General features: G+C 36.0%; 2 protein-coding genes across 3 annotated transcripts; both read left to right on the top strand.

The window, feature by feature from the left end:
• Positions 1 to 9,384: 9,384 nt before the first annotated feature.
• On the top strand, positions 9,385 to 10,763 carry LOC126704841 (uncharacterized). Its single transcript, XM_050403835.1, has 2 exons — positions 9,385 to 9,691; positions 9,832 to 10,763. The coding sequence occupies exons 1-2, from the start codon at positions 9,385 to 9,387 to the stop codon at positions 10,761 to 10,763; spliced, it is 1,239 nt and encodes a 412-aa protein (XP_050259792.1).
• A 10,289-nt stretch (positions 10,764 to 21,052) lies between these two features.
• LOC126704606 (mitochondrial uncoupling protein 5-like) lies at positions 21,053 to 22,415 on the top strand. 2 transcript variants are annotated; one of them, XM_050403638.1, is made up of 2 exons: positions 21,053 to 21,445; positions 21,617 to 22,415. In XM_050403638.1, the coding sequence occupies exons 1-2, from the start codon at positions 21,170 to 21,172 to the stop codon at positions 22,130 to 22,132; spliced, it is 792 nt and encodes a 263-aa protein (XP_050259595.1). In that variant the 5' UTR covers positions 21,053 to 21,169; the 3' UTR covers positions 22,133 to 22,415. The 2 variants fall into 2 exon arrangements, with proteins under 2 accessions (XP_050259595.1, XP_050259594.1); XM_050403637.1 differs by having other exon boundaries at positions 21,054 to 22,415.
• Positions 22,416 to 22,656: the final 241 nt, after the last annotated feature.

Genomic DNA, 22,656 nt, shown 5'->3' on the forward strand with positions numbered 1-22,656 from the left:
TCTGTGATATGGTATCAGAGCAAAATTCCTAAATTCCTATAGGATTTTTTTTTCTTGTTTCTCTCAATTTTCCGAGAAAATTTCTCTCTGTTCTTGAGAAAATTTTGTCTTCTGGATATTGAGGTTGATTTTTCAATCGCCAATTGTCATCTATGGCTTCTACTACAAATACAAATGATTCTACAGATGCTTCCACATCTGTGAATCCATCTTCTTCATCAATGGACAATCCTATGGATAACCCTCTGTTTTTACATCATGCAGAGAATCCAAGTTTAGTCCTTGTTACACAGCCATTGTTAGGTGGTGAAAATTATGCTGCTTGGGCTCGTGCAGTTAGGAAAGCTTTACTCACAAAGAACAAACTAGGGTTTATTGATGGAAGCTTGACTCTTTCATCACCATTGGTCTCAACTCCTTCGAATGTGCAAGCTTGGATAAGAAGTGATAATATGGTTGGGACATGGCTAACCAACTCAGTCTCACCAAAGCTCCAATCAAGCATCATTTATGAAGATACTGCCCTAGAAATTTGGAATGACTTGAAGAATCGTTTTGCTCAAACAAATGGACCTAGAGTTTTCAACCTTCAAAAGGACATAGCTGAGCTTCATCAAGGTGAATTGTCTATCACTGACTTCTTTACTCAACTAAAGGTGTTTTGGGATCAATTACAGAGCCTTAGTCCGTTTCCTACTTGCACATGTGGTAAATGCATTTGCAATGTCAACAAGAAACTCACTGATTTACAAATGAGAGAATCTGTCATGAAATTTCTCATGGGATTGAATGACTCTTTCTCCCAAGTTAGATCTCAGGTTCTGCTTATGGATCCAATTCCATCTCTTAGTAAGGTGTACTCCTTGCTAATCCAAGAAGAGACACAAAGATCAGTACCTAATTCAGCTTTTGTCAAGGTTGACTCTACTGCTTTAGCTGCTAAATTGACCAATGAACATCTTGGTTCATTTCTTGGTGGTGTTGTTGGGAGAGGGAAGGAAAGACCAATTTGCACACATTGTGGCAAGACTGGTCATACAGTGGATAAATGCTATAGAAAGCATGGTTTTCCACCGGGCTTCAAGTTCAAAAACAAGCCATTTATGGCTCATCAAGTGTCTTCAGATATGCTAGTTGCTCCTACTCCAATTGCTTCACCAATGCATCATCAATCTGTTTTCACTCCTGAACAGTATCAGCAACTTCATGTTTTATTTGGGGCTTCATCCACTATACCTTCTGCTCCAGTCAGGGATGCTCCAATGGCAAATGTAGCATCTTGTTCTACATCTATCACTACTCCAATGTCAGGTATTGACCTATCTCATAGTGTCTTTTCTGCCCAAGTAGTGAATAGAAGGATCTATGATCAATGGACATGGGTGTTAGATACTGGGGCTACTGACCATTTTGTTTGCTCAGTTGATCTATTGACTTCAATCACTTCTACTATACAATCTTTGGTGCATTTGCCTAATGGGGAATCAGCTCAAATCACTCATATTGGCACTGTTGCTCTTTCCCCTTCCCTTACACTCACTAATGTTCTTTGTGTTCCCTCATTCAGTTTCAATCTATTATCTGTTAGTTCACTCACATTATCTCAGCCTTATTGCCTTGTTTTCCTTTCCAATTACTGTTTTATCCAGGACCTTTTACCTTGGAAAACGATTGGGATGGGCAAGGCTGTTGATGGCTTGTATTTGTTGCAGTGTGACAGTCTCCAAAATGTTTCTCCTACTTCCCTTGCTGATTACTTCAGCAGTCATAAGTCTACTGCTTCTTTTCTTCCTTTTTCTGCAGCAACTTCTGCAGGTTCTGCATCATCTTCTCTTTGGCATGCCAGATTAGGACATCCTTCAGATATGAAGCTTAAAACTTTAGGTCCTAGTCTTCCTTCTTTACAATTTCTATGTAATAAGACTTGCCATATCTGTCCTATGGCCAAGCTTAAACGTTTACCATTTCCTTTTAATAATAAATCCTGTGCTTGTGCTTTTGATTTAGTTCATATGGATGTTTGGGGTCCTTATTCAGTTCCTACTTTGGATGGTCACAAATATTTCTTGACTATTGTAGATGATGCAACCCGAGCCACTTGGCTTTTTCTTATGAAATCCAAATCTGATGTCAGACCTTTATTTCAATCCTTTTATGTTATGATTGTTACACAATTTAGCCAACACATTAAAGCCATTAGGACTGACAATGCCAAAGAGTTTGCCATGAATGACTTCCTTAGTTCACATGGCATTATTCACCAAACTAGTTGTGTCTATACCCCACAACAAAACTCTGTTGTAGAGAGAAAACACCAGCATCTACTCTCCATTGCTAGGGCTTTACAGATTCAGTCCCAAGTTCCCTTGTCTTTTTGGGGTGATTGTGTTTTAACTGCTGCATACCTCATCAATAGGCTCCCTTCTCCATTGCTACATGATAAAACACCTTTTGAGCTCTTGTTTCATAAGCCCCCTGAGTACAATCATCTAAAAGTCTTTGGATGCTTGTGTTTTGCCTCCACCATTGTTCATACCAGAAACAAATTCTCCCCAAGGGCAAGAAAATGTGTTTTCCTTGGCTACCCGTGTAATGTCAAAGGTTATAAGCTTTATGACCTTGATTCTCATGTTATCTTTGTATCCAGGGATGTCATATTTCATGAATCTGTATTCCCTTTTGTGTCTTCTGCCAATGGTTCCATTCCTCTTAATTCCTTGCCCTTGCCATGTGCTTCACCTGTTCCTCCTTTATATGATGAGTCTTTCCTGTTTCAACCTGCCACTTCTGCCTTTTCTCCTCATTCTATCACTCAAGTTCATCATAACATTGATAATGATTTACTTGATGATGTCCCAGAAGCTCCTCTTGATCCTATTGCAGATCCTATTCCCATTAGAAAGTCTACTAGAACCATTAAAAGACCTTCATACCTACAGGAGTTCCACTGCAATACTGTCACTTCTGTCCAGCCTTTGCTTTCTTCCCAATCAGGTACATCTCATCCTCTTTCTTCTCATGTGTCCTATCAGCATCTTTCTCCATCCTATAAAACCTTCTGTTGTGCCATTTCTTCCCTTGTTGAACCTCAGTTTTACTATCAAGCTGTCTCTGATCCCCAATGGCAGGCTGCCATGGCAGCTGAGATAGCAGCACTTGAGGCTAACCATACTTGGACCTTGACACCTTTACCTCCTGGTAAGAGGTCTATTGGCTGCAAATGGGTGTACAAAATCAAATATAAGGCTGATGGAAGCATTGAAAGATACAAAGCTAGGTTGGTGGCTAAGGGCTTCACTCAAAAGGAAGGCATTGACTACTTTGAAACATTCTCTCCAGTGGCTAAAATGGTGTCTGTCAAAGTTCTTCTTGCTGTTGCTGCCATTAAGGGTTGGTCTCTTAGTCAATTGGATGTCAATAATGCCTTTTTGCATGGAGATTTGGATGAAGAGGTGTATATGGCTCTTCCACAGGGGTTTCACAGCCAGGGGGAGGTTGTTTGTAAGCTTAACAAATCCATTTATGGTCTCAAGCAAGCCTCTAGGCAATGGTTTGCAAAGTTTTCAAACACTCTAATTCAGCTTGGTTTCATTCAATCCAAGGCTGACTACTCTTTGTTTACTAGAAGACATGACAACATTTTCATGATTCTCTTAGTCTATGTAGATGATGTTTTGATAGCTTGCAATGACAAGGCTGAAGTGGACAAGTTTAAAATCATGCTGGATGATAAGTTCAAGCTTAAGGATTTGGGGAATTTGAAATACTTCCTTGGTTTGGAAGTGGCAAGATCAGACAAAGGAATTGCTCTTTGTCAACGAAAATACACCCTTGAGCTGCTCAATGATGCTGGTTTACTGGGCTGTAAGTATGCTAAGACCCCCATGGAGCACAACTTAAGACTTAGCAAGTTTGAAGGTGAAGAATTGAAGGATCCCAGCCATTACAGAAGGCTTGTGGGCAGGCTCTTGTACTTAACAATCACAAGACCTGACATTACATTTGCTGTCCATAAACTCAGTCAGTTTATGTCCAAGCCAAGGAGACCCCATTTGGATGCAGTACATAGAGTGTTGCAGTATTTGAAGGGTGAACCGGGCAAAGGACTTATGTTTTCTTCCAAGACAGACTTGCATTTGAAAGGATTTGCAGATGCAGATTGGGCTGCATGTCCTGACACTAGGAGATCCGTGACTGGCTATAGCATCTTCATTGGTGATTCTTTAGTATCTTGGAAATCCAAGAAGCAGTCCACAGTGTCAAGATCATCAGCTGAGGCTGAATACAGGTCCATGGCAGTTGCAACATGTGAAATCGTGTGGATCTTGTATTTTCTCAAAGACATTGGTGTGAGTCATGACAAGGAGGCTTTATTGTTCTGTGACAGCCAAGCTGCATTGCACATTGGTTCCAATCCAGTCTTCCATGAGAGGACAAAGCATATAGAAATCGATTGTCATGTGGTTAGGGATAAGGTGTTGGAAAGGGTGATTAAGCTGAATCATGTTAGATCAAATTGTCAGTTGGCTGATCTGCTCACTAAAGCTCTGAATTATAATCAATTCTCCATTCTTAGTTCTAAAATGGGGATGATTAATATACATGCTCCTGCTGCTCTTAAGGGGGAGTATCAGAATCCAAGTAAGGATGAAGTCACCAAGACTAGTGGCAAGAGCAGAGAAGCATCAAGCAACACAGAGGATCAAAGACTCACTCACAGAGTTGAAGATTCTATAACAGAGCATAAACGGCAAGGCTGTATAAGTGAAGACTGATGTACACGACTTGTAGTTTAGTACTCACTTAAGTGTTCGCACGTAGGAAGTTGGTTATTTTTGTAGCTTGCACGTGTAGTGGTTTGTTATTTCTGTTAGTCAGTTAGCTTTCGTGTTCACACCTGCATACACTGGTATATATATGTATTGCTTGTATTCAAGAATCAATTAATGAAATATACAGTTTTCAACTTCTGAATCTGTGATACTTTCCACACAACACAAGAAATCAATCAAACTGGTTCATTCCACTACGAGCTGAAGGAAATCTCACACATATGTTCAAAGTTAATTGATATATTTGAAAAGGGGAGTGCCTAGTAGGAGCTGGTTTACTTTCAGTCCGTTAATTTGGATAAAGCATTGACTCAAACTAGGATGTAATATTAATACCTAAGTCAGAAACATAATATCTACGCATTATTAGTCCACCAGCCTACAAAATGCTTTTCATTACTTTACCATATATACACTTATATTATTATGATTTTGTGTACCTCCCTTTGCAAAAGCGAAATGGCTCACTAACTGAAAACAAGCAAAGCAAAATCTAGCTATAATGCAGAAAGGAAGAAAGAAAGAACAGTTATAAGAGTTAGAAATGAGAAAGAAAGCTGTGTATATTTGTAATACCCGGGAAAAAAAAAAAAAAAAGATTTTAAAAGGAGGGGTATTTAAGTAAATTTTTGTGGAGCCAATTTTATAATCTATAATTATAAGGGAGTTTTTAGAAAATGAGGTTGAAACCCTAGTTATATATAAGCTTATTAAGTCAGCGTATATGGGGAGATATTTTGAGAGAGGAGACTACCCAAATGACTGAAGTAGGGAAGGATTGACTACACCCTTGAGGTGATATCTAAAGATTTTAGAGGAATTGTTAAGGAAATGTTTCTTTTGGAATAGCTTTTGGAGGTAAGTAATCTTATCATAATTGGTTTTATTTTGCTTATACTACTGTATTTTATCTACTGAAATTTGTTTATAATTGTTACTATTTTATTTAATTGTTTTAGCTACATTGATTTAAAGTAAAGAATAAAGAATTATCACAAATATATTGAGTACTGAGTATATAGTTTTATATATATGTATTTGAATGAGATATGTTTTTGTTCGAACTATGATTTGATATATATGATTTTAGACAATCTGACTATGTTTTGACTTTGATACATTGAATTTTTATTTCTATTGTATTACTGATTTCAAGTAAAAGATTATTACAAATATATTTTAATACTAAGTATATGATTTTTATATACATGCTTGAATAAGATATATTTTTGTTAGAAACTATGATTTCATTTATATGATTATGAACAATCTGACTATGAATTTATTTTGATACCCAGCCAATAGAGGTTATTTATTGGTATTCTGATACTTAAACCAGTGAGGGTTATTCATTGGTATTTTGATACCCAAACCAATGGGGGTTATTCATTGGTATTCTGATACCCAACCAATGGAGGTTATTCATTGGTACTCCGATACCCAAACCAATGGGAGTTATTCATTGGTATTCTGATACCCAGCCAATGAGGGTTATTCATTAGTACTCTGATGCCCAGTCACGGGGATATAGCGTGATCATAGTCATAAGATTGTTAAGAATATGAATTACGTTTAAATATTTGAACTATTTTAGTCCTTAAAACTACGTATGTGATTTTGGAAATGTTTGAGTATTTAACTATTTTGAGTCACTTAAACTGGTTATGTATTTTTGGAACCTATTGCAAGTTATAGCTTTTGATATCTGGAAAATTGACTGCTTTCTAAACCATCTATGATATATATTTGTAAGGTTAAAGTATGTGATCTATTTGCAAAGTATTATTTTAAGATCATGAAATTTCTTTAGCTATTTAAAAAAAAAAAAAACCCATAATATATTATAACTTTTGAAAACTCATATTGCATCTTATTACTTTGTAGATCTATTGCTTGATAGAACTTATAAGATTTTGGTTACTTATTGAGTTGTCAACTCACTCCCTTATTCCCCTCCAGTTTCAGATTGTGAAGAATAGCAAGTTTTGGGAGTTTTTATGTGGTGTTGTGAGCAGGAAAAGAAGCTTAGTGATTTTGGGATTTGATGGTCTTCTAATAGTTTTATATTTATTGGCCATTTGGTGTTATGTACATGAGGTTTGCATTTTCTTCCTTTTAAATTATTAGAGATCTATTCATAAAGAAATTGTTGAGGTATTTTGGATTTATTTGATTTAATTTTTGAGGATAAATTTTAGTTGCTGAGAAGGCCTTGCACACTTGTAGGGTGCTTACTTTATAAGCGTGCGGCGGTTGTCACGTGCCTGTCTTTATAATTGGGTTTGGGGCGTGATAATATTAATACAAATATAGTGATATACTCTCTGCTTATTTACAAAATGAGCTACAGTTGGAACCGAGAGACAGTACAAATATTTATACTGCATACATATATAATTTGTGTAACTAATAGATTTAAGAAATGGAGGACTATAATTATATAATATTACATCCTCGCTTGCTAAAAGAATGAAAATTTGTTGGTCTTTTTCCGTCCATATTCCTCACTTTCAAATTTTAAATGCTTCTAGATTCCTAGAAGTAACAAGTTTCTAAAATTTTAATTACAACCATTAACCCAAAACAATATAGGGGTATTTGTAACATATACCCTAAACTTCAACATTTTATAGTCACCCTAATACTTATATTGCAATATGACATCAAAGATGTTTTCATTATTCTTAAACCATGTAGGTGAAAAACGTGGAGAAATAGAGAATGATGAACAAACTTTTTCATTTTATATATATATATATATATAAACTCACATAATATCGGTGTACATGAAATTATGAATTATTAGATCTATCTTGGCCACACCCACCTTCCACAATCAAATCTGTACCAAAATTCACGAACCATGGTGGCTGGTGGCATGTGTTGCTGCTTGCTAGCTACCATCAAGGTCAAACTTTCAAAGGATGATGGAAAGAGAAGTAATCAAGTTCTTAAAAGCATTCTCATCAAAGGTGTTAAAAATGCTAAATGCTATTTTTTAGCATTTTTTACACCTCAAATCATAATAGCATACCTACAATAAAGATGCTAAATGGTAAATATTTTAGCATTCAGCTACAGCGAGCTATTATTGATAACAGCTCACTGCAGTTGGATTGTAAACAAAAAAATATTTTTTTATTCCCACCAACTCTCTTTTTTCTCACTTCTCTCTTCTCTTTTCTCTCTCACTTCTCTCTTCTCTCTTCTCTCTCCTGTGCCTTTGTTTGTTCTTGGTGGTTCAGCGATTGTGGTTTGGTGATTGTGGTCCGTCGTGGGTTGTGGTCTGATGGTCATGGGTCATGGGTCCGATGGTCATGGTTTTGATTTTTGGTTGTGGGTTGTGGTCCGATGGTCGTGGGTCGTGGTTTGATGGTCATGGGTCGTGGTCTGATGGTCCAATGGTTGGCGATTGTGGTCCAATGGTCATGGGTCGTGGGTCCGACAGTCCGATGGTCGTGGTTTTGGTTCTTGGGTCATAGTGCGATGTTTTTAATGGTCTTGATTTTTATTTTCTACTGTTGTTTATGGTTGCAAGTGGATCCTGCTAGTGGTTGGTGGCGGCAATGGTGCGTGGATGTGGTGGTTGTGGTACGTGTTAGGTTCTAAATATTTAAGAATTAAATATTTAGAGTCATTATTGTTTCGTATTGGCAAACCGAGATTAAAACATGTCTAGTCTAGGTGTTTAGACAATGCTTAAATAAGGGTGTTTCAAGTTTTTGAAGTCCAACTGTTTGCAGAAAAGAAAAGTGAGGTTCTGCCTTTCTCGACCAATCGAGAATTAGGTTCGACCGATTGAAAATCGCAGGCTCAATTTTTCTACAGATTTTTTAAACAAGCCCAAGCCCACAAAAACGTTTAGGGTCACTTAAACTTCTCCGCATATAAAAGGGAAACCCTAGCCATGTTTTAGGAGAGCTGAAGAAGACTTGTGTGTTACTCTTTATGAGATCTGATAGGTTCTATACCTTTTAACTACACAAGATTCTACCGAAACTTAAACTACAATCAAGGATTGGTAGAACTAATTGATGCATCAAGATCAACAAGAAAGAGTGATCTGAAACCTTTGAGTGGAGTCTCAAAGTCACAAGTAAGGGTGTGTTTGTGTTGTTGTAAATCCAATAAGAGAAAGAGTCTGTGGATTCAGAGCTTGCACGTGGTCATGTTAATAAGTTATTACATGAGGTAGCATTAGATTTAGGGTTAAATCTTTTGTAAAAACTTCAATTCTCATATAGTGGATTTGGTTTACCTTGAGGATAGTTAGGTCAAATGCTCCCCAAGTTTTTACCTTGAAACAGTTAGTTTCATTGGTTTTCATGGGTAATCATATCAGTGTGTTATTTACTTTTCCACATTTTTGCATGATTTGATAAATTTGTGTTTAAGCTAGATCTGAAAATTTATCTATGTAATCACTTGTTTAATAAATTAGGTTAAACAATTTGTTAAAGGGGTCTAAACAAACTCTTAATTGGTATCAGAGCGGAGTTAGCTCTTGTTTTTAAGTATCTTTACCTAGAGTTGATCCTTGACCCCAGCTGTCATGGAACACGATCAGTCTCTTGTGATCCTGCCACACTTTAATGGAAATAACTATGCTTACTATAAGGTTAGGATGAAAGCCTTCTTGAAATCCATTGATGAGAGAGTGTGGCTCTCTATTGAGAATGGTTGGGAAAGACCAACCACTGCTATTGGTGAATGGACTACTACGCAAAAGGAAGCAACAAGCTTCAATAGTAAGGCTATGAATGCGATATTCAATGCTGTTTCCATGGAAGAGTTTAAGAGAATCTCAAATGTGGAGATTGCTTACACTGTATGGAACATTTTGCAAACAATGCATGAAGGCACTAAGGCAATAAAGATCAATAAACTTTAGTAGTTAACATCTGATTTGAAAGTATTAGAATGTCAGATAATGAGTCTTTTGATGAATTCTATACTAAATTAAATGATATTGTTGATTTTGCTTTTAATTTGGGTGAAGTTTATGATCAACATAAAATTGTTAGGAAAATTCTTAGATCTTTGATGGAGGAATTTAGACCCAAAGTGACTGCCATAACTGAAAGTAAAGATGTTGATTCTATCCCTATAGATGAACTTGTAGGATTTCTGCAGTTCTATGAATCTGACTTACCAAAGACTAATAAATCCAAATCTATGGCTTTAAAAATTGCTGATGATGTTGAAGATTGTGGGTTTGATAATAAACTCTCATCTACTGAGATTGCTTATCTTGCCGAAAACTTTAGAAATTTTCTGGGAAATAATAATAGGAGGGCAAGAAATAGAAACACTACTAAAAACAATAATGCTGAAAAATCTAAAGATAGAGTAGATCAATCTTCAAATAATTCTTTAAGACAACAATGTTATGGTTGTCAAGGTTATGGTCATATGAAATCTAAGTGTCCAACTTTCTTGAAGTCAAAAGGTAAGATTATGGTTGTTACTTTGAGTGATGATGAAGTTTCTGATCATGAGTTTGAAAATGATCAAGAAAGAAATTTCATGGCTTTCACTGCTACTGCAATAGTAAGTGAAATTGAGACTGTTGATGAGAACCCTTCTGATGGGGAACTCTTTGAGAATGCATATTTGCAAGAAGCTTGTAACAAGCTTTGCAAGATAGTAGCTAAAGATGCTATGAGTGTTGAAATAGGTCTGAAAAAGATAAACACTCTTGAACAAGAAAAGAAGAATTTGCTGCTAAAGTTGTTTGATGCTAATGAACTCTTGAACTCTGTTAAGATTGAGAACATGTCGTTGGAAAAAGTTAAAAGTTTAGAATTAGAATTATCAATTGCTAGAGATCAAATAGATAGAACTTCTACCTCTAAACTAGATGAGATGTTGCATGTTCAAAATTCTGTTTCTAATAAGACTGGTCTAGGGTTTGTTGAGAATGATCTATAACCATAGTGAATCCTCCTAAGTTTGCACATGCTACATCATCTTCTGTTGTTTGTCAAACTCTTCCTGATGTTAAGGTTCAAAAAGTAGTATCTCCTGCTTCTAGAAGAACTAGAGTAGATCTAAGTGAGTATGAATCTAAAAAGTCAAATCAATCTGGAAGCAAGAAAAACCACAAACCTCAGTGGTTTTGTCACTTTTGTGGTAGAGCTAGGCATACTAGACCAAATTACTTTAAGCTGCAAGCTTTAAAACAATCTCCCAAACAGAAAGTTCATGTGCCAAAAGCACAAGATCCTGTTGCACTTATTCATGAGTTGGTAAAGGTTCTTAACCTTTATACCAATGCCGGAGCTGAAATTAAGACAAATCCCAACTCCAAATTTGTATCTAAAAGAGTTTGGATGCAAAAGACTCAATCTTAGTAAGTATGTCTATCATGGTCCTTGTGTTAATTCTTTCTATCTTTTGTGACCAAAACTGGTTTTCTTTAGGATTGTATTTGCATAACATTCATACATTGTGTTCTAGGTTTGTTTTGATTTATGTTTTTCAGTTTTTTTTTTTTTTTAAATGTATTTATTACACATCTTCAAGTGTGTAATTGAGATTAGCCTATGAAATTTACATTTCATAACTGTGTACCTTGTTTAGCTTTGATAAGATTTATTTCTCTGCACTTTGCTATGTTATGCTATGTAGTGCTTATATTGTGTGAGTTGTTTATAGATTTTAATCACAAGCTCTTGATTTTGAAGTCACATTCTTTTGATTGTAAGAACTAAAAAATCCTAGGAGAAAGATATAAATAACCATCTTACCACTGTTACTCGCTAATCATAAACACCTGTGTGCAAATCATAAAAGCCGTGCTTGGTAAGGTGTAGCTCTTGCACAGCAAAATTCTAAAGGTGTTATTGTACATTAGTTAAAATAAGCAAAATAAAAACTGTTAGGACATATGTGATTCAATGTTAGGAACATGTGTCAACATTTTATGTAATTGGCTAATCCTTTGACAAACGCACTTTACTTGTAAGTGGGCAGATCTAGGATGTGTTTAATGCTTCAAGAAATAAAGTTTCAAGTTCGAGTGTTAAAGCCATGCAAGTCTGTCCAAGAATCAAGTGTGAAAGTGCAGGATTTTAAAGCTCAACAGCTAGCGTCTATCAAGATTTAAAAGCTGCTGAAGCTCGTGGCTCGACAGCTAGCTCGATAGATGGTAGAGTTTGGTTTTTTGGGGGTGATAGTGGAAAAGTTGACAGATAAGTCACCCTTACTACCACTCTACAGAACCGTACATGAGATTTTCACCTCATACGGCTCCTCGTTCAATTCTTTCGAAGTCTATTTATCGAGGTTTATGAAGTTCAATTTTTCAAGCTAATTTTCATCCAATTTGTGAATGCATGTTTGGGTTTTCTTTTCTCCCAATCATAAACATATATAAGGATTATTTTAAGGGCCGTAAAAGGTTACACAAGTTGCACAAGAGCAAATTCCACAAGTGTGAAGAAAGGTGTGACAAGAAATCTAGTTTGCCCTAGTTCTTGAAGAAGCTACTGTGTTTTGTACACCATAGGGTTTTGTGACCAAGCAACTTCATGATCTTCATCGTGTGATGAATAGAAGAACTTTGCAGCCAACATCCTTCTCAAGTTGGTGATCAAGTCACGTACTGAGATCCACGCAATCGGTTAGTCACATACTAGGAGCTATGCATTGAAAGGAGAAATTGTCATTATAGAACAAGTCCAATTGGGTATTAGGGTAAGAGTTCAACTGTAGGTTGGCATAAGGTACTGTGATTCCTTTACTTGTAACCGCTTGTTTTGATAATAGTGGATTCTCGGGAGTGGTGACTTTAAAATCACCCGGTGGGGTTTTTGCAGTGTAGGTTTTCCCCATTTGTAAACAAATCACTGTGTCAATTTAATTTCCGCTACATACTTAGTTCAATTGGTGATATGTTTGTGCTGTCACATTTTTTGCATGTTAATATGATTAATTAATAAACTTGGCTAATTAATCAATTAATTCATTGCAAGGGGTCAATACGTTTTTGGCTTATCAAAAACAAAACAAAACAAAAAGAAAAATATGCTTCAAAATAAATATAAAAAAAAAAAATTGCATGGTTGCAAGTGTGTTTTCTAAGAGATGTGGAAGTTATATGATGTAACTCTTTAGGTGATAGTCACTTTCAAACTTATGTGATGGGTAATGTAGAAAGTGTGTTTATTCTCTGTTTACATGTCACCATGTGAGTATCTCATGCACTTGCTGGTTGCACACACCACAAGCAAATCTTTGTTAAACACTGTACATATAATTGAGTGTTAGGTTCTAAATATTTAAGAATTAAATATTTAGAATCATTATTGTTTTGTGTTGGTAAATTAAGATCAAAACATGTCTAGTCTAGGTGTTTAGACAATGCTTAAATAAGGTTGTTTCAAGTTTTTGAAGTCCAGATGTTTACAAAAAAGAAAAGTGAGGTTCTGCCTTTCTCGATTCATCAGGAATTAGGCTCGACCGATCAAAAAGGCTCAATTTTTCTGTAGATTTTTTAAACAAGCCCAAGCCCGCGAAAACGTTTAGGGTTTCACTTAAACTTCTCCACATATAAAAGGGAAACCCTAGCCATGTTTTGAGAGAGCTGAAGAAGACTTGTGTGTTACTCTTTGTGAGATCTAGGAGGTTCTGTACCTTCTAACTACACTGATGGTTTTTAGACCCCTTAAAAACACAATTGGATTAACCTAGGTAATTAGCCAAGTTGTTACTTAGTCCAATTTAATAAAACTAGGTTATCACAATCAAAACAATCATATCATGCAAAGCAGGAAAAGATAAATAATATAAAGATATGATCACCTAGGAAACCAAACCGGTAAAAACCTGGAGAGGATTTGACCTAACTATCCTCAAGGTAAACTTGAATCTACTATCTTGAAAGAATCGAAGTTCATACAATAAGACTTACAAGCCCCCACGCTCAACTTCTTATTACTACCCACCAGTAGAACTTACTAACATGACCACGTGTAAGTTCCGAATCCACAGACTCCTTCTTTCTTGGATTCACCACCAAATACAAGCACACCCGCTTGTGTTTCTTTAAGCTTCAATGGAAGCAACTGAGTTGATCATCGAGGTGTAGATAAAATCTCCTCCTTGAAAACCCTAAGTTTGTGTAAAGGAAAGCTCCTCTAGATCTCACAAGAGATTTACACAAACTGCAATATGAGCAATACTAAAACGTGGCTAGGGTTTGCCTTTTATACTTAAGACAAATTAGAAAACTCTAAACGTTTTAAACAAACTAGGGCTGAGTTGGAAATCTGCAGAAAAATGCATTCTGCCCGAGATTCGATCAATCGAGCCTAATCTTCGATCGATCGAGCCAGGCCGAAATGCATAATAACCTCTTCATTAGCTTGATTCCAACTTTACATAAAAGATACAACTTTGAGCAAGACTAAACACTTCTAAACATATTGTTTTGATCATGGTTTGCCAACAATATACATTAGAGTTCTAAATACATAAAAACCTAAGTCTTTAGAACCTAACAAACTCCCCCTTTGGCAATCCGTGACAAAACACAATTAGAAGCTCAAAGTTTACAAAGAAAAGCTCTTTACAAAACAAATGCTCATAAAACAAACTCAATCATAACTACTATCCATCAGTTGCAAGTGTAGACAGCAGCTCAATTGAATCAACCTGTATATTTCCTGAAACACTAAACAAAATGCATAACCGCATGTGTGGAAAAATACAAGTAAACAAAATAAATTCTTGATTTCAAACAACACACAATAAAGACATATATCAATGAAAAACTCATAAATATAAATCAATAAATAGTTGAAAAACAAGAAACATATAAAGCAATAAAAATAACTCCCCCTAACATGAATATTCCAACAAAACTATAGCAAGAGCTAAAAAGATAAAATACAATGTGAAGCACCTAGATACAATCTAAACTCCACAAGCTCCAACCAACAAAAATACTCTCCCCCTGAAGACAAAAACTCTACAAGCTCAAATATGCACTCCCCTTTTTTGTGACGGAATGCCAAAGGGCAATCAAAATCCATCATCAAAAGGGAGGTGGCGGTGAAGATCGTCTAAACTAGGCCAACTCTGCGTGCAAAGCACGGATCTCATCGAGCACGTCCACCAAAATCTGTCCATGAGCCACTTGAACGGTCAAGACATGATCCAACGTACGTCGAATGTCTGAATCATCCGAAGTAGTCAGTGGAGGAACATCAGCATCAGCAGCAACAGCACCAGACGTCTCAGCAGCATCAGCACCTGTAGAAGAGGGAGGAATGGGAACAGTACCAGATGACACACCCCTAGGACGCGAAGAAGCAACTCTTTAATGAGCAGCCGTCAGCCTAAGAAAGGTTGCACTTATGGGAGTAACAACATGAACAGGCTCACCAGAAGGAAAACCATCTAGACCTAGAAACAGCAAAATCTTATGAATGAAAATAGGATGGATAAGCGCATGCCCTACGGTAGAACTCCTATGAACCTCGTTCAAAGAACGAAGGAATAGATAAGGGAAACTAATAGACGCACTAGAAACAAACGCGTACAAAAACACATATCGCTCTAGAGGGATGGTGTGAAGATGAGAAATAGGCCACAAAGAATGATACGCTATCCTAAAGAAAAGATAGGCAGTCTCGGTAAGCTCAGCGGACGTGATCCGAGGATCAGAACCCCACTGGATAAAAGACCCAGTGATGTATGACATGACAACTTCTAAGGGAGGAGACTCATTATAGGGATAGTCAGGCTCCCGAACAACCGGAACCCCAAGAGCTTCAACCACTACCCGAGGGGTAATGGTGAACTCAACACCTCGTATTCAACTCCTAACAAGGGTGTTGGAATCATAGACGTGGCAAGAGAGATTCAAGAAGAACTCTCTAATCAGGGCGGTCAGGGGTGGATGATCTATCTCTAAGAGAGACAACCAACCTCTAGACTCAAAGTTAGCCCTAATGGCCAGATCAATCTCATCTAAAATCACAGCACGCTTAGCCCAAATCTTACTCTTACAGTTCAGAGTCTCAAAGGCCTCTCTGCTTTTATCATTCCTAAACACCTCACTCCTAGAGGGAGATTCAGAGGAAGTGGAGGGGGTCCTATGGGCTCTAGTTTTCCTAGGCATGGTGCTAGGATAAGGACCAAGACACAAAGCAAAGGAACAAAACAAAAAAACACCAAGGGCAGACTACAAGTTAGCACAAAAAAAATATAGAGCAAAATCTATATGATGCATGAACAAATTAAATGGCATGATGCATGTCCTAATGCAGTGCAATTAAGTTCAAATTCACAAAATTTGGCTTGAGCATAGAGTTTTTAACAAAAACCCCAAAATTTTGAAAAACCACTTGATCAATTTGAAAGACATTGACTAATTGATCATCATACAAGATAGATTTCAGAAAATAATGACCAATTACATCAAATCAACAAGCCAATTTCCTCAATTTAACCAAATATGAACAAAATCCCCAATTCGGGTTAATTACAAGCCCTAGAATTTTCAATTCCTCAAAAACCACAAAATTGATCAAATTAAACCACAAGGATCATGATTATAACATCCTAGAACAAAATCCTAATGTTCAATTTCACAAAAATATGGTTTGTATCATCAAAAACCCCAAAATATGCTAAGTCCGAAAATAACCCTTCAATGAATGGAAAAATGCATGTAAAACAGAAAATAAATGAAAACGAGAGGGTAATATGGACATACCGGCTTAGGGAGAGAGAATCGTTGCAAGAAAAATGGAGGAAAACGACAAAAAATCTTAGTGGAGCCTTGCCAAGTCGGAGAGAGAGAGAAAGTTTTGAAAAAGTGAGAGGAACAAGTCAAAACTGATATTTTTAAAAACCTGATTCATGAGTTTCGATCGATCGAAAATCAGTTTCGATCGATCGAAACAGACAGAGGCTCTTTAAAAAAATTTTAAAAAATTTCGATTGATTGAAAAATAGAATGGATCAATCGAAACTGGTAGAAGCTCACTAAATTTGAGGAAAAACACAGTTTTTGAAAAGAAATTTATGAACAACTCAAAGCATTGAAATTGAGGAACAAAATGCATGAGTATGTGATGATATGATTTTCAAAAACAAGAATTTAAGCCCAAATTTCCCAAAATTAAAATTTCTTGCATTCTCCATAAATTTTCAAGCATCAAATCAATTTTGCACAAAATTCAAAGTATTTGCAAAACTTGGTTGGTCAGACCATAAACACACACAATAACATATACAATGTTTAGCAAAGAGTAACTTGTGTAGTGTGTACAACTAGCAAAACTTGAGATACATGTGAGGTGATATGTAAATAGTAATCAATCACAAAGTCTACAAAATTCATCACATAGAATTTAAAAGAGACTAACACTAAAAGAGTTACATCATATAACTCCTGCTTCAGACAATAACAAGAGACTTTTATTTATTTATTTTACTACTGTCATGCTGTTGCTACTACCTCTTCCTTCACTGCTTTAGTTTAGCCATTTAGCCTCTATGTCTCTAGGTTAGGCTTAGGGTTTTGTTTCTTTGTTTGTGGGTTTTATTTATTTATTTTGGTCTTTGTCTTTGATGGAATGACAAATTAGTTTTGTTTGAAATTTTTGAAAGGCCAGGCTATATGTTTTTTGGTAAAATTTTGTTGATTGGGTTAAATTTTCTTTAGTTTTGTTATTTGTGATTTTTGTTGTTGTGCTAAATTTTCTTCTAAATTAGATCCATAAAATTTTTTATGGCCTTTTAGAGTGCTAATAATATTGTTAAGATGGGCCAAGTATAAATTTATTGAATCAAATTGGTAAAATTAATATATACATAATTATTTTTTTAAAAAAATTTGGGGGGGCCACTGCCCCCATGCCCAACAATAACTCCTTCCCTGGACCCACACTTCTTACTTGGTAGGACTAGAGATGACCATGACACCCCACTACTTCCATCGAATTATGGGTCCAATAGTTGGTGGCTTGAGTGCGGAGTTGAAGCATACCCCAATAGTGATTTACTGTTGGCTTTGTCTGGTTTTCAATATTCATCTAAAAGTCAAAACCATTGATATCCAATTTTATGTATCACAAGTTCTTGAACATGATCTCAATTTAACTATACGAAATATTACTTTTTATATGTAAATGAAATTAAATAAACAAGTCTCAACTTTTAATATTCAGCTTGACTCATTTACAATTTTAAGTTCAATCTTATATCCCCCCATCTTTAACTTGCCTATTTTATGTTCGTGTTCAATTTGAAATCTATTGAGATGGATAAGGAACCACTCCCTCTTGTTATTGTCTACTATTAGTTTAATAAATCTTTATTTAGAGGAAAAAGAAAAAGAAAAAGAACCAATCATGCAAATATATAAGGAGAAATGTTGTGCACATTTATAATATTTTCACAACAAATTTTATGTGGTAAGTTGATAGTAGTTTTAATTTAGGTCCATCACTAACATCATTTTTAGACCCATCAATAACAACTTACCATCTAATATTTATTATAAAATTAATGTGATGTAACATTTCTCCATATTACTCTCAAAATAATGTTCATTTCTCATGAATCAATAATGGATCACACCTTCTATCTTTGACGTCAAAAAAAAAAAAAAAAAAAATGGATCACACCTTGAATTAATAAACTCCTTGGTTTTTTTTAGAATACTAAATATTTTAATATACACACAAAGAAAGAAGCAAGAAAGTTTTAATGAAACTATCAGTGGCGTATAATATTACTAACTTATTTTACTAAAAATTACTCCATATATATACGGTGGTGGTTGGGTCAATCAATACACCTCATGCGAAGCACCCTGCTTTTCTCCAAGACACGTTAAACACGTATCATAATCCAGTCTACGAAATGTCTAGCAAAATTTGCTTTCGATTGGACAGAATTACAGAAACGTATCTTGCTGATTTTAATTGGATTTCATTGCTTCCAATCAAGGTTTTGAAACCCAGACCGGACCGTACGGTCCGTCCGAAAAAACCTCGAACCGTTGAACTTTATGGTCTATTTAGGGTGAAGAACCGTTCCTTGCCAAAAAAGCAGGGACCCGCAAGGACCGCGGTCCGATCATCTGGTTTTGTAAACCGTGACCAGTTTTTGAGGTTCAAACAGTTTCTTCTTGTTTCAGCTTTTCCGGTGAATTTTGGCCAATACACCGGTATGAAGTTAGGATCAGATCTAGAAGAAATGAAAAAGCACGAAGAAAAACAAAGATCGGAAGGAGATCTGATAATTTCAGATCTTGAACAAAGAGATTTATAAGGAAAAAAAAAAAGAACCAGAGAAGAAGAAGACAAGTTCCTCAAAAAAAAAAAAAAAAAAAAAAAAAAGGAAGAAGAAGAACACTACGAAATAGGGTCTGCACCCAGTTGAAGCAGCAGCCAGTAGATTGCCATCACAGTCGCCGATCACACCTTTGTCGTCTGCTGTTGTTGCTTCGTCTTTTTTTTTTTTTTTTTTTTTTTCGTTGTTGGAGATCACTCTGTAATGTGTTCTCTTTCTTTGTTGTGTTACTTTGTTACTCCTTTTTGTGTTTTGAATTCCTAGGTCTCTCACATGACATGCATTGGAATGATGAAAGGTTTTAAATTTTTAATAAAAGCAAAAAATTTTCAACCATTAGATTGAGATTTTTTTCAGCTGCCAGCATGATGTGAGTGTGACAAGCATTCTCTCACGTGGCTAACATTGGGATGATGAATAGTTTTAATTTTTTAATAAAAGCAAAAAAATTTCAGCCATTAGATTCAGATTTTTTTTTCAGCTTCCCAGCATCCCAGCATGATGTGACATGTATTGTTTGGTGTATTAAATATTTTAAGTATTTTTAAGAGGAGTATTGCTCTTACACAAATTATTATTGGGTTTCATCTAGACTCATCATTAATATCATATTTTTATTTTCCAATAATCACTCAACACATCAATAGTTTGTAAAATTTTTAATAAAATAATTTATATCTCTAACATTATTCTTTGAAGAGTAATGTAGTATCACAATATTTTACACAATTTTTTGCTATAATTTGACACGTGACAAAGTGTGAATAATGAAAAAAAATTATGGGTTTACATTTCTACTACTCACGTCTCGTCACGTGGCAAATTGTGACAAAATTTGTATAAAATGTTATAGTACTATTATTGCTCTAATTTTAATTGATATTTACAATTAAGTATATAATAGTTATTAAATAATTATTTCAATTTAAAATTATTAAATAATTTATTTTATTTTATTTGAGTGTCTTTCTAATTCTTATATAATTATTATTATTATTATTACAAGTTTAACTAATCAATATATAAATAAATAAATAAATAGATATTATATTTAAATTTGCTTAGGATTTGATATTTCTTATTTGTCTTGTAAAAGTTATGATATGAAAATCTATATTTGAAATATAGATATTTATATTTAATTGGATTATTTTAGTTAAATTTTCTATTTATACTAATTTAATATATTTATTTATATTAAAATAATTATTAAATTAATTATGACGTCATCACGGTTCAACCCCGGTTGGACCTCGGTTGGACCTCAAAAACCTTGAACCTCTCTCTTTTACGATTCAATGAACGGTCCGGATCTGAAAACCTTGCTTCCAATTAGAAAAATTTATAGAATTTCGTGGCTGTAGAGATAAGGTTTTTTTTTTTCTTTCTTTCTTTTTTTTTCCCCCTTTTTCCCCTTCTTTTTGCTAATTGGTTGTAGATAGGGTTGGAGTTGGACCAACTTTTCTGTGACCCAATGATTATTATTTGGAGCCACATCAGTGTGTGTCTATATATATATATATATATATATATATATAATTGTAATTTTTATATTATAATTTCTGAAATAGTCTTTAGTTGTGTGGCTTCATGCCATGGCCTCAGTTCGATTTTGACACGGGAGAAGAGTGCGAAGCTACAGGCTCACAAAGAGTCAGTCTTGGGTGGACTCACTCACTGGTCAATCAGAACCAGTCTTTCCAATTTGGTGCCCACTAGTGTATTACTCAGCCGCAACATAACTTCAGAATAGACAACATAGGCTACTTCATTTGAAAATAATTGTGTCCAAGTCAAAACCGAACAGCCAAGACTAGCCAGAGTCCTACAACACGCAAACGAAGGCGAAGAAACGCTGAAACACAGAGAAGACCGCGTAACTTGTTAACTTGCTATTAATATGCTTTCCCTTTTGGTCTTTCTCAACTCACCACTTCAAACTCTCATTCCTCACTGCTCTGATCTCTACTCTCATTCAGACATCTTGCTATAACAGAAATCAAAAAACAAAACATAAACTACAAATGGGTTTGAAAGGCTTCGTTGAAGGAGGCATTGCTTCAATAATTGCTGGAGCTTCCACTCACCCTCTTGATCTCATCAAGGTCCGAATGCAACTTCAAGGCGAATCCAATCCTGCCCTAGTACAGGCCTATCGTCCCACAGTTGCTGCTCTAAACACCCCAAATGGATACATATCTCTCCACATCGCACCACCACCTCGTGTTGGACTTATTTCCATCGGGACCCAAATCGTCAAATCCGAAGGCGCTACCGCCCTTTTCTCCGGTGTCTCCGCCACAATCCTCCGCCAAACACTATACTCCACCACCCGTATGGGCCTTTACGAAATCCTAAAACAGAAATGGTCTGATCATTCTGATTCAGACACTGCCAAATTACCAATCATGAAAAAGATAGCAGCTGGCCTTATTGCCGGCAGTGTCGGCGCGGCGGTCGGGAACCCGGCTGACGTGGCAATGGTCCGCATGCAAGCTGATGGACGTCTCCCTATTGAGCAGCGCCGGAACTACAAGAGTGTGGTTGATGCAATTAGTCAAATGTCAAAGCAAGAAGGGATTGCTAGCCTGTGGCGCGGTTCGGCGCTAACGGTAAACCGTGCGATGATTGTGACGGCTTCTCAGCTCGCAACTTATGATCAGGTGAAGGAGATGATATTGGAAAAGGGTGTGATGAGTGATGGGATCGGGACCCACGTGACGGCGAGCTTTGCCGCCGGGTTTGTGGCCTCGGTGGCTTCGAATCCAATCGATGTGATCAAGACGAGAGTGATGAATATGAAGTTGGAGGCAGGAGGAGTGGCACCTTACTCTGGTGCATTGGATTGTGCCATGAAGACTGTGAGGACAGAGGGGCTTATGGCTTTGTATAAGGGTTTTATCCCTACTATCTCAAGGCAAGGGCCATTCACCGTGGTGCTCTTTGTTACACTTGAACAGGTCCGGAAGCTATTCAAGGATTTGTGATCATGGCAGAGTTGAAACATTCTTTTTAGAGTCTAATTGAGGAACAAAGCAAATTGACATTTTTTTTTCCAATTTTTTTTATTCTTTGTGCTGACCTATAATATAAATATTGCTTTATTGAAAAAGTTCTAATTCTGTTTGGTTGTGATCTTAGTATCAGTTTCAACTAAATTGCATACAATACTTAATGGCACTATATTGAATAAAACTGATTTGGATGGATTACTCGAATCTTCAAGATTTGGTACAATAAATTAAGGGTGTTCATTCCTATATTGCCGAATTAGCAGTGTCCCCTAAATACAATAGTAATTTACTGTCCACTACTCACTATTAACGAAATTTTCTGAAAAAAGTTCTACCAAATAGCTGAGAAGAGTTTTGGTTCTTTTTCAGCTGCACTAACTTTTCATAGCTTAAGACTTCATTCTGATTTTTCCCTTCAATTGTCCCCAAAAGACAAAGAAAGACAAATATCTTGCAATCCTCTGTTTTACCCCTGGCCTGTTTCTGCAAATTCGCCA

Source organism: Quercus robur, chromosome 11, assembly GCF_932294415.1.
Source record: "Quercus robur chromosome 11, dhQueRobu3.1, whole genome shotgun sequence".
NCBI classification, from domain to species: Eukaryota; Viridiplantae; Streptophyta; class Magnoliopsida; order Fagales; family Fagaceae; genus Quercus; species Quercus robur.

Excerpts from the sequence above, each read along its gene's own strand:
- LOC126704841 (XM_050403835.1), top strand. The coding sequence starts at position 9,385 with ATGGAACACGATCAGTCTCTTGTGATCCTGCCACACTTTAATGGAAAT. Across the intron at positions 9,692-9,831 it reads TTTGCAAACAATGCATGAAG|TTTATGATCAACATAAAATT; the intron begins GCACTAAGGCAA and ends ATTTGGGTGAAG.
- LOC126704606 (XM_050403637.1), top strand. The coding sequence starts at position 21,170 with ATGGGTTTGAAAGGCTTCGTTGAAGGAGGCATTGCTTCAATAATTGCT.